Consider the following 16382-nt stretch of genomic DNA (forward strand, 5'->3'; position numbering starts at 1 on the left):
GCCACCAGGTTCTAAGGGTTTGTGGGATATTCTATTATTTATCCACCTAAATAATCCTATTATTTAGTTATTTGGTTATCTCTGTCTTTTTCTCTGCTCAGAGATGCTGAGATATTGTCAACAAATCTCAGAAAAACAAATAGTAGGATCAAACAGAATTGACCTGAAAAATGCTACTACTAGTACATTATCTTTTGTAGATCTGCTTTTTGGTTAAAATAGAAGTTTTATAACTGAAATGGTTGTATTCTGTTTGAACAATTTTGTGAAGCCAATGCTGTTTACTATATATTTACTATACTTCCTTTTACTATAAATAAACTTGACTTGACTACTAGGAGTAAAGGCTGTCTGCGTGTGTGTTTCAGTCTGCTGAACAGGAAGTGGTCTATCTTTTCATCCCCACTCCAGCAGTAGGAGCTCTCATCGGGAAGAAAGGGCAGCACATTAAAGAGCTGGCACACTTCGCTGGAGCCTCAATAAAAGTGAGACACTTTGAGACACATGCTGATCCCACTAAAGTTGCGAACATTAACCAGTTTAGCATGAGACTCGAATGAAAGAATAAAGTGGACCAGATTGCGTTCTAAGGCTTGTTATTCCGGACTAAGAAAACCTTCAAAACTGGACCAAAATCATATTCAGAGTTAGTGTGTTTAAAATTGTATTCGTAACCTCGGTTCTCTCTAGAGAGGGAACGAGTACTGCATAATATCTTACGCTATGGGGGAAAACCTCTTTTCCACAAGATATTGAAGCCAAAAATGTAAAACGCTGTGCGGCAGCATGCAGACATAGGCAAGACGGCTCGCGCGCCTATTGGCTGCCCTGCGGCAAAAGCAGCAGCCTATCAAGAGAGGCCCTTGCGTGATACCAATGGGGGGCACTTCGTGCCCATTTCGTCACATCCCGCCAGAATAGGCGTGGCCTTGGCCTATAAATACGCTCGATAGGCTGATACAAACTGGTTTTCATCACTGAAGCGAACTAGCGCTGTTGTATGCACGGCAAGATACGCAGTACTTGTTCCCTCTCTGAAGAGAACCGAGGTTACGTAACCGAGTACGTTCTCTTATGAGAGTATCTCTCGTACTGCGTAATATCTTACGCTATGGGGAACACAATGCAACACGCCGTGCGTACTGGGATCCGACACCAAAGTCCCAAGGGCAGTAGCCCGGGGCTCATATAGTGCATAATCACCGTAGACTCACAGAGAGTCAGAGAAGAGAGGCTACAAGCATCATTCCCCATGAAATAGCATCCCACGGGAGCTAGTTATGTTAACAGTGTTTAACGTTTCAAAAAAATTGTTTTTTTTTTTTTTTAACCATATTAGCCTTAATTCTTTATTTATTTTTATTTATTTAATTAAATCTTTTTTATTATTATTATTTTTATTATTATTATTACTATTTAGTTCATTTTTATCATCTCTGTTGTATCTGTAGGATTGTCTTCTGTTAAGTTATTTCCACTTACACACCCAGTAATACATGCACACACACACACACACACACACACGTTTACGTATGTTATTTTCATGTTTACATGTTAATGTTTATGTATGAGACCTTTATGTTTTTTGTTGTGTCAGTTACTTGTATGTATTGGATTACATAATAAAAAAAAAAAAAAAAAAAAAAAAAAAAAACAGTGTTTCACGCAGACAGGGTGAACGTGTTCAGCCTGAACTGGGTATGAGTACGGGTTATTCAACACCCATGGAGCTGTTCTATCGATCAGTGAGCGATGCACAAGCAAAAATCAGCATTCTGAGCCGGCGCAGCGGGGCAGATAGTACTGAATTCTAGACCGACAGCAGCTTGGCCTGTAAGGCGGGAACCTCTAGGTTATAAAACCTTATAAATGTAGACGGCGAGGCCCAGCCTGCCGCCCTACAGATATCTTGCAAGGAAATCCCGCTAGACCACGCCCACGATGAGGCCACGCCCCTCGTGGAGTGAGCTCTGACACCCAAAGGACACTGCAGGCCCTTGGAAGTGTAAGCCAGCGCTATGGCATCGACTATCCATCTGGATAGGCTCTGTTTTGATGCGGCCAGTCCCTTGGAGGGTCCGCCAAACAAAACGAAGAGCTGCTCAGTCTGTCTGAAGACAGACGAGCGGGACACATAAGCTCTCAGTGCCCTGACAGGGCAGTGGAGAGACTCGCATCCTCCTCCTCATCATGAACCGGGAGGGCGCACAGGGATATAACCTGGGTCCTAAACGGTGTGTTGAGGGATTTGGACACGTACCCATGCCTTGGTTTGAGTATGACTTTTGAGTCATTAGGCCCAAACTCCATGCATGACGCGTTTACTGAAACCGCTTGCAAGTCCCCTACGCGCTTCACTCAAGCGAGAGCCATAAGGAATACCGTTTTGAGAGACAGATGTTTCATGTCTGACAAATGGATTGGCTCGAATGGGGCACCTTTCAAAAACCATAGAAAGGTCCCACACAGGGACTGAGGGGGGTCTGGGAGGATTCAGCCTCCGAACTCCCCTGAGGAATCGCATAACCAGGTCATTGTTCCCCAGTGACTGGCCAGACGTCGGTTTTGCAAACGCCGCTATGGCCGCCACGTATACTTTGAGCGTGGATGGGGTTCTGCCCTTATCCAGCAGCTCCTGAAGGAAGGAGAGCACTTCCGTAACCCCGCAGCCTGCGGGTGAAAAGCCCTGAGCTTGACACCAGGCAGAGAACACCGACCACTTTGAGGAATAGAGCCGTCTAGTAGACGGGGCTCTAGCCTGTGTGATTGTGTTTAACACTCCCTCTGGTACCCCTTTTCCTTCAAAAAAGAACTGGTTCGGAACTGGTGCTTGTTCAAAGTTGGTTCGGAGTTGGTTCAACTTGCGAACCTTCTCAGAACCTGTTTGTTTTTCCACTGACTAAAGTGCCCAGCGGACGACGTCGTTACGTCACTGTGTATGTCGCTATACGTCTCAGCTAGAAACGCTTGCAAGTACAACATTACTTTGGGATTATCTCTAACTCGTGTACCAAGAAGGCTTTAAAAACAATTGAAATATGTAAGTCTTTTAATCTTTTCCTTTGATATGTAATCTTTTCTGATTAGTTATGTACCCCTGTCTTGTCTTTTTTTTCTTTCCATTTATTTGTTCTATATTGTGACTGTTTTCTTCTTTGCTTAAATAATGTTTTCAATAAAAAAATAAAATAAAAAAAAAGCTAGAAACGCTTGCACCAACTGCAAGCATAACAATTACAATGGCGGACTACATCGTGTTTCTGCAAATGTTTCTCCTGGCTTTGCGGTCAGAAAAGATGTTTAGAACACATCTAACCCCGCCCCCAGTCCCCGATGTAAGCATGACGTGATAAAAGAACGGTTCTAATCCAGCAAAGAGTTGTGCCGCTTTGGAACCAGTTTTCCTGGCCGAGAACCGGTTCTTTGGCTGTCGAAACACAAAGAACTGGTTCGCGAGTAGACACCGAATCCGAACCGGCTCTCAGAATGCTTTGGTGAAATTTGGTGAATTTCAAGAATCGCCTGTGACGTGACGCTATTTGATTTTGGAAAAAGGCGTCTTTCGGATCTATTGACATAAACCAGTCTCCCTGCGTGAATAGCTAGAGGTAGAATGAGATCCGGGCTTCGGTGTGCTGAGACATAAACACTGTATTTACAGTGTGCGAGGTGGGGAGCGCGCCGATCACGGCGGGCAGCCTGGTCGCGCTCGAATTCTCTATGACAGATTGTGGAGAGAGAGCGAGCGGGACAAACCCCATGGGGTTGAGCGGTTCTGTGAGGGAATGTGGGCGCCGGACAACCTACTGAGACGTGGGCATTCTTACAACACTCATAACACCATCAGCCGTGGCCGGAATACCAGAAAATACACTCTTTTTGGGGATTTATCTGGGTCACCGTGGAAACGGCATTTGTGTGCAGGCAAGCGGCCCATGGCACCGGCTTGTTTACTGCAAAATACACTGGAACAGTCGCATTTTCTGGAACTGAACGAGCGAAAGTTCGGTGGAAGTCTGGCCGCTTTTTTTTGTTTATCTGCTGTGAGAGCTGGTATCGAACACGGGTCTCTCGTGCAGATAAGAGAGCGTCATCACAGTTTTGTGTGTGTTGGCGTTTGTTTGCAGGCGTGCGTGTTATACAACAGGCTCATTACTGCAATATTGACATTTTCAGCCGCTCAGACTACGAGGAGCTGAGAAATGTTTGAGAAATGGAGATTGGTCCGGCCTCGGCGGGACAAAAACACACTCTTTCCTCATTACGCCGGTGACGCGTGCCCACGGGTTGACAGCGTCATTACAGTTTTGTGTGTTTCGGCGTTTGTTTGCAGGCGTGCGTGTTATACAACAAGCTCATTGCCGCAATATTGACATTTTCAGCCGCTCCGACTACGAGGAGCTGAAAAATGTTTGAGAAATGGAGATTGTTTTTTTCACCAAAACACAATCTTTCCTCATTTCGCCGGTGACTCATGCCCCCATTGGGTATCACGTCTCGCAGGGCCTCTCTCGATTGGTTGCTGCTGTTGCCGCAGGGCAGCCAATAGGCGCGCGAGCCGTCTTGCCTATGCCTGCATGCTGCCGCACAGCGTTTTACATTAATTCAAAATTAAGGATAATTTTTGGCTTCAATATCTCATGGAAAAGAGGTTTTCCCCCATAGCGTAAGATATTACGCAGTACGAGAGATACTCTCGTAAGAGAACTAAATCTGCTGGTAAAAATTAAGGGAATATTGGTGGCAACGAAGTACTTGGACTGAAAATTGTTAAAACTTTTGCTTTAGACCATAATATTTGCTTTTAAACGTATTTGTCAAGTATTTGGTGCCACTTCAGCCACTGGAACAAAGGCGACCAAATAGGAATAGAAAAAGGAAAGTTTCGGCAGGAAAATAATTAATACTTGTATCATACAGAGAGGACACACGTGTTAATTTGCACTAGATAATCAGTTGCACAACAAGAGCGCAAAGCAATTATACAACACATTGTTTAATGGCTGAGTCTACATTGCTTCAGAGACTAGCTATATAGGTTGTCTTGATAGGCTTCTGTTCATCACCTTACAAACTCTTAAACAGCTAGTTTATTTGTATTGTATCAAGGTATCACTGACACTTGAAGCGGTTTAAGTGGTCCTTTATACTCAAATGCTTAAATCAAGACAGTGGAAAAAAGAAAGTGCTGTTTTGTGTCACTGAAGATTGCTGCACCAGACAGTCCTGATGAGCCTGAGAGGATGGTCATCATCACCGGACCACCAGAGGCTCAGTTCAAGGTAAAAGCCATAATGACAAACGACAGATTTCATCAGGGGGTTTTACATCGATCTCTATATTCATTCCTCATTTCTCCTTTACTTATCTCTGTGTGTGACTGTAGGCACAGGGGAGGATATATGGGAAGTTGAAAGAGGAGAATTTTTTCACAGCTAAGGAAGAGGTGAAGTTGGAGGCACATATAAAAGTACCTTCATCAGCCGCCGGACGAGTCATCGGGAAAGGTGGAAAAACGGTATGTATGATATGTGAGCACGTGTTTACGGATGGTTTTAACATCTGTCTCGGGTGATCCAATCACAAGTCAAGTGAGACACATTGCTATTTACACCTGGTAGTAAAATGTATCTGTCACCACCTGTGATCGGATTTCGAGGGACAACGTGCATCTCTGAATATGTTACTGCATGTTGATCAAAGTAAAAATGTATTTCACAACCTTGCCACAAACAGATTAAAAAATGTCACATATGCTCATGAAGTAAACCTCAGTAGTTGCTGTTGGACAACATCATTCCCCATTGTTAGTTTAAACACTTGTGATTTCAATGTTAATATCAGGTCTAAATGGGGTCTGTTTGTCTAACCTCTGACCTCTTACCACCCACAGGTCAATGAGCTACAGAATCTGACCAGTGCTGAGGTCATTGTACCACGGGACCAGGCACCAGATGAGAACGATGAAGTGTTTGTTAAGATTATTGGACATTTCTTCGCCAGTCAGGTAAGTTTTTGACATTACTCCAGGCCTTAAACTGGTTACACTTTTATTTGAGTCTAAAACACCAGTGTCAAACCAAGTCAAGTTTTTTGTTTTTCATATTCCATCATCAATTTTGTCCATCCATTAAAAGTCCACACAACCCATAAAAACATCACTATTAATCTATAATCAAGCGGTTTAATAAGTCTTTAAGTTTTTTTAAAGAGATATAATTGTCTTAGTTTTGGCTTTTATTCACATATAAACCTTGATCAACACACATACATAGAGCACATCAAATATGGTCAACTGAAGTTCAAACATGTTTGCTTGATGCACAAGAACCAATATGATTTGTACTTTGTATGATTTGATGTGTCACAAGCACGTTTAAGCTTCCACAATAAGGTTTGTTCTCTTGAATCAAGCAAGCACAGTTGAGCCTCCTTTTATCATATTTGATGTGCTTTATGTATGTGCAATGATCAATGTAAGATTAATACATTTATAAAGTGTGGTGGAAATTTATAGACTTTACAACAAGTATTGGTTGTAGTGCTTAATCTAGCAACTGAGTACAACTATTGACTGGTCCTAGATAATTACAAAGCTTCATCAACGTGACATAATTATTATTCTTGAGATTCTTTAATTCATCACCACCTTTTTTCCAATCTCGATATCAACTTGTTACCAAACTACTGTTCGCCTTTCGTTGTCACTCCGAGTTACGTTGGATGACGACGAATGGGGTTTCGCTTAGAACACCTATCGACTTCGAGTATTACAAAACAAGCCAATGGCAAAGAAATGCCATGGGTCTGCGGAATTTGCATGGCGTTACTCCGCCCCACCTCGTGGGTATAAAAGGAGGAAGCCGGCAACAAGCAGATATGTTTTCGCTTCGGAGCCAAGAGTATTTCTTCACTCCATAGTCATCTCTGACTTCGCTCTACGAGACGAGCTTCTCTCTCCGGTGTTGGTGTGACGGCGATCTGCAGCGAGCTCACAGTGCCTGCTGATCTGTGCAGTAATCTGCCAGTGTGTGTGTGTCTCCCTGTGCGCTTCAACATCGCTGAGTTTTTTCTCTCCTCTCATAAAAGAGCTCGCACGCGGCAAGTCTTTTTAAAGACGGCTCGCCCGTGCATTTCTGGTTGCAGCGGACTGGTATCGGACTCTGATGGGCACGAGCGCTGTCTAGTGTGTTTGATCATGCTTGAACAGCGCTCGTGGGTGACTCATGTTCTCGCAAGGGAACGTGATCATCGCGTCATATATAGGTTGAGACTCGGTGAACTCGCAAGAGTGAGAGTCCCCTCATCCACCCCCCGATCTTCGGCTGGTGGCCAGGGTGACCTGAGGGTTACGGTCTGGAACAAGGCGCCGACTATGTGTCCGTGACCCCAGCCCCCCTCTTCAATGACGGTGCCCGCTAGTGAACTGCTGATTCCCGCGAGTCTACCCTCTGGTGGCCCGCGTGTTTCAGTTGAAGCTACAGAGGAAGATGCCGTGTCTGTTGCAGCATCACTAGGTGGGCTTGAGTCTTCTGGAAGTGAGGGCTCGTCACAGCTGCCACCTTCCGGTGTGCATACGGCTGTGCCTGAGTCTAATCCGGAGATGACGGCCATGCTTTCCTGGGACGATTGGTTTTGGGTAAGGCCGCCGACCCTCGTCCGCGGCAAACCCCAATACCTCTCTTCCCGGACGTGCATGATGAGATCTCGAAGTCCTAGAAGACCCCCTTGTCTTCTCAGGACCGCTCGCTGATCTCATCCGCCTTTCCTCCCCTCGATGGGGCCACTGCCCTTGGGTACACTGGGGTTCCCCCGGCTGAACGCTCTGTTGCGATGCTATTTGTCCTCAGAGTGCTTCTTCTCGGCGCAATCCTAAGCACCCGCCCGTGGCCTGTAGTTTTTCATCTACGCTTGTGGCAAGATCCTATAGTGCTACGGGACTGGCAGCCGCCTCACTGCATGCCATGGTCATTCTGCTGGTCCACCTGACCCAGATGCTCATGGACCTGCACGAGGGCGGGACTGACCCAGGGCTCTTCACTGAGCTACGCGCCGTCACTGACCTTGCTCTCCGAGCGACGAAAGTGGCCGTACGCTCCCTGGGTCAGGTGATGCTCACCATTCTGTGGCTGAACCTGTCTGATGTGCTGGATGTCGCCCGGACCCGTCTGTCTGACATTCCCATATCCCAGGTCGGCCTCTCCGGCGGTGCGGTTGAGGGCTTGACCAACAGCTCTCAGCCGCTCATGAGCAGACTGACGTTGATTCTGTCCCGACGGCCCCGCCGGCCCAGATCCCTCGGTCTGCTCACCGCCGAAGGGGCCCTCCCACGGCTCCCACCCCGCCCGTTCACCCGGGCCGGCTCTGGGGGCCGCGGGCGGACGCCACAGCCCCTCTCCAGCCCCGCCCCCCGCTACACGCCGGGTTAAGCGGCGCTCCTGAGACGGGCTCCTCGGGCATGGAGCAGACTGAGGTTGACTCTGTCCCGACGGCCCCGCCGTCCGCTCAGATCCCTCGGTCTGCCCACCGCCGAGGGCGCCCCCCCGCGGCTCCCACCCCGCCCGCTCACCCGGGCCGGCTCTGGAGGCCGCGGTCGGACGCCAAAACAGTCCTCTCCAGCCCCGCCCCCCGCTACACACCGGGTTAAGCGGCGCTCTTGAGATGGGCTCCTCAGAGATGGGACTCAGTTCTTTCCAGGAGCTGGTAGCAGGACCACTCCTTTCCCCGGGTGAGGGCCGGGGAAGAATCCTTAGTCTCCAAAGAACTGACTCTCCCGTCTCTGAGCACAGAGAGTTCGGACGTCACAGAGCGCCGCCCACATGCCGTGCTCTCCTCGTCCCCCTCTGTCCCGGAGGTGGTTGACACGGCGTGCCGTCCACGACCGCTTCGCCCCTGTCCCCCTCTGTCGCCAGACCCCTAACAGAGCAGGCCCCCGTGGAACGCTGGTCCTTCCCTGGCCTCCTCTGTCAGGGTGCGGTTTTGACCTTGCCCCCACACCGGGCCGCTATGCCGTCCACGTCTGGGCCGGTCATTCCGCTTCGCTGCACCACCGGGGGGACGTCTGTGGTTCTCGACGCCACTGGCACAGTTAGGAGCCTGCCTAGAGCTTCCCTATCTGTTCCGCTGGGTCGCGCGAACCATCGGCTCGGCTATGCGATTCAGTTCGCACGGTCTCCTTCCCACTTCAGGGGAGTCCGCTCCACTTTGGTCGATGGCTATGCCCTATCATGAGAGCGGAGGTTGCTACCCTACTGGCGAAGGGTGCGATTGAGACTGTTCCTCCAGCCGAAAGGAGGTCCGGGTGTACAGCCCCTACCTCATTGTCCCGGAGAAGCCTGGTGGGTTACGGCCAATCCTGGTCCGAACCGCTCCCTTCACAGGCTGCCGTTCAAGATGCTCCTGGCCAAACGCATTTCTGGATGTGTGCGGCCACAGGATTGGTTTGCAGCGATCGACCTGAAGGACGCCTACTTTTATGTCTCCGTTCTCCTTCGACTCAGACCATACCTACGGTTTGCTGTCAGGGCGCGCGCATATCAGTACGCTGTTTTCCCATTCGGGCTATGCCCTCCATTCCCATGCAGGGTTCGCATCCTGAACTATCTCGGTGACTGGCTGTCTTAAGCTCACTCCTGAGACCAGGTTTGCGAATACAGGGACCCAGTGCTCCGGCACCTAGCTCGTCTGGGCCTTCGGGACAACCGGGGAAGGAGTAAACTTTGCCCCGTGCAGAGGAGCTCTTTTCTCGGTATGGACTTGGTCGCCTTCTCCACTCAGCCATTGCTGACTTGCCTGAGACTATCAAGCGCATGAGTGCGGTTCCACTGAAGTTTCTTCAGAAGCTCCTGGGGCATATGGCAACTGCAGCCGCGGTTCGCCACTCAGATTGCTTCATATGAGACCGCTTCAGCTTTGGCTCCGCGACCGAGTCCCGAGGTGGGCATGGCAACACGGCACCCTCCGAGTACCAGTTACTCCGACCTGCCGTCAGACCTTCACCCCGTGGTCGAACCTCAGTTTCCTACGGGCCGGAGTGCCCCTGGAACGAGCTTCGCGGCATGTTGTTGTAACGACAGATGCCTCCTCCACGGGCTGGGGTGCCATGTGCAATGGACGTGCTGCCGCGGGCTCCTGGACAGGACCCCGCCGCCTTTGGCACGTCAATTGCCTCGAGTTGCTGGCCGTACGTCTTGCTTTGCGCCGCCTCCGGCCGTGCTCAAGAACCAACACGTACTAGTCCGTTCAGACAATACCGCCACTGTAGCGTACATCAACCATCAAGGTGGTCTACGCTCCCGCCGTATGTCGCAACTCGCCCGCCACCTCCTCATATGGAGTCCTCCTCTGAGGTCGCTTCATGCCATTTATATCCCCGGAGCCCTGAACTGTGCAGCCGACGAGCTCTCACGGCTTCAGCCCCTCCCGGGAGATTGGCGACTCCATCCCCAGTCGGCTCAGCTGATTTGGGCCCAGTTTGGGGACGCACAGATAGATCTGTTTGCCTCTCACGACTCGACCCATTGCAATCTGTATTATTCCCTGACCGAGGGCACGCTCGGCACGGATGCACTGGCGCACAGCTGGCCGCGGGGCCGCAAATATGCGTTTCCCCCAGTGAGCCTTCTTGCACAGACCCTGCGCAAGGTCAGGGAGGACGAGGAGCAGGTCATTCTGGTCGCGCCGTACTGGCCCGCCCGGACCTGGTTCTCCGAACTAGTACTCCTCGCGACAGCACCTCCTTGGCCGATTCCCCTGAGGAAGGACCTCCTTTCTCAGGGACGGGGCACCCTATGGCACCCTCGTCCCGATCTTGGAACCTCCACGTGTGGCTCCTGGACGGGGCGAGGCAGGTTTGAGTACCCTACCACCAGCGGTGGCGGCTACCATCACTTCCGCTAGAGCGTCGTCCACAAGACACGTCTATGCGTTGAAGTGGAACCTCTTCGTCAACTGGTGCTCTTCTCACCGAGAAGACCCCCGGAGATGTTCGATTAGTGTCGTGCTTTCCTTCCTTCAAGATAGGCTGGAGTGAAGGCTGTCTCCCTCCACCCCTAAGGTCTATGTTGCCGCTATTGCCGCAAACCATGACCCGGTCGAAGGTAAGTCTGTTGGCAGGCACGACCTGATCGTCAGGTTCCTGAGAGGAGCGAGGAGACTGAATCCTCCTCGCCCTCCTCTTGTTCCCTCTTGGGACCTCTCAGTGGTTCTAACCGCCCTGCAGAGTGCTCCATTTGAGCCTTTGCAATCAGTGGAGCTTAGTTCCTGTCTATGAAGACAGCGCTCCTGGTTGCATTGGCCTCCGTCAAGAGGGTAGGGGACCTGCACGCATTCTCCGTTGACGAAGCGTGCCTGGAATTCGGGCCGGCTTACTCTCACGTGATCCTGAGACCCCGGCTCGGATATGTGCCCAAGGTTCCTACCACTCCCTTCCGGGACCAGGTGGTGAACCTGCAAGCGCTGCCCCTGGAGGAGGCAGACCCAGCCTTGGCACTGCTCTGTCCAGTACGCGCTCTCCGCGCCTATGTAGACAGAACGAAGTGTTTCCGGACCTCAGACCAGCTCTTTGTCTGTTATGGTGGGAAGCTGAAGGGGAAAGCTCTCTCCAAGCAAAGTTTGTCTCACTGGATAGTGGACACCATTGCCTTGGCATACCAGCAGCAAGGTCAACCGTGCCCCCTTGGTGTGACTGCCCACTCCACCCGGAGTGTGGCGTCCTCTTGGGCTCTAGCGCATGGCGCCTCGCTTGCAGACATCTGCAGAGCTGCAGGCTGGGCGACACCTAACACATTCGCCAGATTCTACAATCTCCGAGTGGAGCCAGTGTCCTCTCATGTACTCGCTTCAACCAGCTAGTACTGGACCCGCTCAGGTGTCTTCGCTTGCTCGCCATTCCACTCCACAGACTGGATACGTGCGATATTCTCCTCAGGTGAGCTTCCCCGAAAGCCCTGAGTTCCTCCAGCACTCCTGACGTCGGCGCCAGTGTCTATTGCCTGCGCGTCGGCTAGGAGCCTCCCGTGTGCATGGTCCCTCCTCTGAGCGACCCCCACATGTGTATTTCCACTGTAAGCCTCTCTGAGCATGTGTCTTTCCCTTGGCAAGCCACCTTGCCACCCCTGGGGTTGAAATATTCCACCCACCCACAACACCCCAGTGTTCTCCATATGCATCCCTCTGGGTCATATGTGTACTTTCTAAGTCCCCCCCTCTGGGTTGGCAATAATTGCAAATTTCCTCTAAGCTATGGGATATGCTCCCCAGTGTACCTTGGTATTCCTGTGCTAAATAGGAGTCCTTCATCCGTGCCAGTCTCACGACAAGGATCTCAGATTTACGCAGGGCACTGGAAGACAGCCGAGAAGGTGGCGTGATTAGACTGGTAACCCCATTGTTGTACCGCGGGGATCGCCTGAGCTCAGTCTTGGCTCCTCAGCGAAGAAACATATCTGCTTGTTGCCGGCTTCCTCCTTTTATACCCACGAGGTGGGGCAGAGTTACACCATGCAAATTCCGCAGACCCATGGCATTTCTTTGCCATTGGCTCGTTTTGTAATACTCGAAGTCGATAGGTGTTCTAAGCGAAACCCCATTCGTCGTCATCCGACGTAACGTCTCCGTTCCCTACTCAGACGTTCTTTTGACTTTCCTCTTTTAGACTATTTATTTTATAGATTGCTACGCAATATATAATTTGTATCTTTTTCATTCAGGTTCTTAAAATATTAGCTGATGTAAATTATGTATTTGCATGTGCACTCCAGTCATCTTTGGCTATGGTGTGTTTGTTTGCAGACGGCCCAGCGCAAGATCAGAGAGATCGTACAACAGGTCAAACAGCAAGAGCGGAAACACCAGCAAATGGTGCCAACATCCTCACAACCATCAAAATGATCAGCAGATGCCAGCAAGCAGCAGATAATGAATGTAGCTCATGCGAGGACAAATCGAAATCAACAAAAGAAAGAACGAATTAAAGAGATAGACAAAGGGAGAGTGAGAAACAGAGAGAGACAGAAGCTGATGAAGAGGACCAGCAGTAAAAAAATAAAAAAAAACCAAAGAACTTAAAGCACAAAAACATTTGGTCGTGTGGATATGAATGAACCTGAAAGGTGATCGAGTGTTATCAGGTCAGAGAGATCTTTTTATGAGATGGGCCTGATAATTCATTGAGCTCTTTTTATTACTGATTAAGCTGATGTGAGACTAAATAGATCCCGACAACTACATAGTGTCGGCCCAGATCCAGCCCATATCTGGAACGGGTGGAATCCACATGTACTAAATGTGGCCCGGATCTGGGCCGTCACTATATTGCTGTCCAGGGAGGATATGTGTACTGTGATGGAGAGTGCTAGATGAGGTAAAGGCACACTGCAGGTAGATTTCTTAGAGACTTGCAGGTCTAGTTGTTCCATTAGGTCTACTAATTTATTAAAAGATATAGGAAAATTGCACAGCAGTATGTTAATAAGATTCTAAAAATAATTCTATAGGTTTAGTCAACAGAATTTTCTTTTGGAAATTCATTTCAGGCTATTTAATGTGAGTAATCAGATTTGTTTCTCGACTTTTTCTAGTAATTAGTACAGCACGGTAACTAAAAGCATTAAGTAATGTTACAAAGGAACGTACATGGTTTAAGTTGAGAGCTAACTTGTGCGCCAGCATTTCACTTCCAGTTCCTCAAATGTATACTGCTGAGTCTGAGCGTTCTCCTCTGCTTGCTGCCCTGTTTTCTTTTCTCTTTTTTTCTTTCTATTTCTTTTTCTTAAATGTTTCCCTATTACATTACCATCTTATTCCTCACACAGTATGAGAGCTGTCTGTGTGCCAACTGTGCACAAATAACTACAGTCCCAAAACAGAAGAAAATCTGGATTATTTTACTTTGGGAATTTAATGTTGACATCCTGTATGCCCCACTTAAGATATTACATATACCCTTACTATTAACATATGCTAGCGTTCAAAAGTTTGGGGTCAGTAAGATTTTTTGGTAACACTTTACAATAAGGTTCATTAGTTAATGTATTAACTAACATGAACTAACAATGAGCAATACATTTGTTACAGTATTAGTTAATCTTTGTTAATGTTAGTTAATAAAAATACAGCTGGTCATTGTGTATTCATGGTAGTTCACAGTGCATTAACTAATGTTAACAAGCACAACCTTTGATTTTAATAATGTATTACTAAACATTGAAATCAATATTAAATAATATTAATAAATGCTGTAGAAGTATTGTTCATTCTTAGTTCATGTTAACTAAGGTAGTTATCTAATGCTAACTAATGAACCTCATAGTTAAAGGGTTACCAATTTTGTTTTTTTAAAGTAAATTAAAACTTTTATTCCACAAAATTGCTTTAAAAAGTTACTGTGAATATGTTTATAATGTATTCAATGTATATAATGTATTACAATTCAAATAAATGCTGTTCTTTTCAACTTTTCTGTGCATAAAAAAATCTGAAAAATCAGTTTCCACTAAAATAAGCAGCACAACTGCTTTCAACATTGATAATAATAAATGTTAAAGCATCTAATCAGCATATTAGAATACAATATTCCATAATATTTCTGTTTACTGTATTTTTGATCAAATAAATCAAGCCTTGTTGAGCATATGCAACTTCTTTCAAAAACATTTTTTTTTTTTTTACTTTACTGACCCCAAACCTTTAAACAGAAAAAGTAGAATTTCATGTGCAGTCTGCACTGTGTCTGTAGGTCCTGTGACAGGAGCCTATGGGAGCCCTTTTAGGTCTTCCTGACACTCATGAATGTATATGATGTGAATGCCTTCTGCAAACATGTACTTTCTGTGTAGCAATCATGATTCTCTATTCCCCCTCAGATTTCTGAGATGCACAGTATATTCTGCAAGTGTGTGTTTGCATTAGGCATTGTGTGCATAGACAAAGAAGACAGAAATGTCTGTTAATGTTTGTGCTTTTTTGACAAAAGACAAGGCAAAAGTTATGTGGTGTTCTTTTTTATTTTCCCCATTTTTTCTAATGTACAAAGGTGATTTGACTAGTGAGGGATACAAATTACATCAAGTCTTTTAATGTTGGATATTAGAAACGGCAAATGGAATAAAGATAAAAAATATTGGTTTTAGTATTTCTTGTTCAAATGCAAATAGCCAGTATTTCAGTACTGTGCCGTCTAAGCAATCATAGACCGTAACGTTGATATTAAGCAACTGATAAAACCATGATTGAGACATGAAAATGATATATTGAAAGTCCACACAGCTTTGTGTGAACCTGTACAATATAACGTTCTACCTCAAGAACAGGGTACCTCAGTCTGATCTTTTCTGCCATTTGCATATTTTGTATACCTTATAAAGCTCTCACACTTGGAGCATTTTTTTATTTTTCTAAATAAAAGAACATGAAGAAAAAAAGATTTAGCGCAAGGCACCAACATTACCTGCTTGTTCTTGTGAAAGAGGTTTCAGATCCCTGCATAAGAAACTGATCGTTGCTTTATGGACCGTTTGGCTCAAATGAACTATTGAGGTTAATACAACTCTTGGGCAACTGAACATTTAGGTTGACAGTACTTCGTTTCTTGCAGTTTATGTTTTTACTGAAATAATCGTCTTGACAGATACATGTATGTAGTGTCTAAGAATACAGCTTAATCGTAGTGTTCTTTAACCAGTATAGGCTCATTTAGAAGCAAGACGGTATCTTTATGTTACTTTGTTGCAAATGGCTCTGTCGTTTTATTATTTGTGTTTTTGGACAGTGGATGTCATATCTAACACGTCAGTTTTGAATTTGATTCTAACACCATATTTGTGTGAGGTTTAGTATAGGGATAATCTACAGTTTACTGCTGAATGTTAGTGTAATAATAATATTAGACATGATTGAATTTGATCCTCTCAATTTGGGTTTCTGTAGTAAAAGTTTGCTGTGTCAAACTGGAGGGATGTCCAGCTGTCTCTTCTCATATCATTTACAAAGAAAACGTGTACATGAAACATAATCTTTGCCGTATTACTTCTGCAGCTGTCTTTATTTTCATGCTCTGTCTACCATGTTCAAAATGTCTTTATAGACCACTTGTACCGTAAATACACTTAGGTGTTGGATAAGGCTATGCTTTTAATGCTGATCTGAGATTAACTCTTATAATGACATCATGTAATGGAAATGATGTAAATAATAAAACTAATTTCAGATTGGGGGCATATTCCATTGGTGTACTTTGGGCTCTAGCCAAGCTTGGGTGAGTTGGGGACAATAAGACGTAGGACGATATGTGAAACACTCATCAATACACTTTTTTTGTTTCCTGGAAGGGTCACATTACCCTCCTCATGGATATGAGCAATAAAGAGTTTTTAAAACAATGT

At 46.8% G+C, this 16382-nt stretch overlaps 1 protein-coding gene across 5 annotated transcripts in view; it reads left to right on the forward strand.

The window, feature by feature from the left end:
• Positions 1-16379, forward strand: part of igf2bp2b (insulin-like growth factor 2 mRNA binding protein 2b) — an 84146-nt gene extending 67767 nt beyond the window's left edge. For all 5 annotated transcript variants that reach the window (XM_077246859.1, XM_077246863.1, XM_077246862.1 and 2 more), the window contains 5 exons: positions 369-485; positions 5208-5282; positions 5387-5518; positions 5894-6007; positions 12793-16379. In XM_077246859.1, the coding sequence (XP_077102974.1) occupies positions 369-485; positions 5208-5282; positions 5387-5518; positions 5894-6007; positions 12793-12891 (537 nt within the window). In that variant the 3' untranslated portion in view covers positions 12892-16379. The remainder of the gene's footprint in view (positions 1-368; positions 486-5207; positions 5283-5386; positions 5519-5893; positions 6008-12792) is intronic.
• Positions 16380-16382: the final 3 nt, after the last annotated feature.

Source organism: Siphateles boraxobius, unplaced genomic scaffold (assembly GCF_051911475.1).
Source record: "Siphateles boraxobius isolate OS27281-9 unplaced genomic scaffold, OSU_SipBor_1 29, whole genome shotgun sequence".
Classification (NCBI taxonomy): domain Eukaryota; kingdom Metazoa; phylum Chordata; class Actinopteri; order Cypriniformes; family Leuciscidae; genus Siphateles; species Siphateles boraxobius.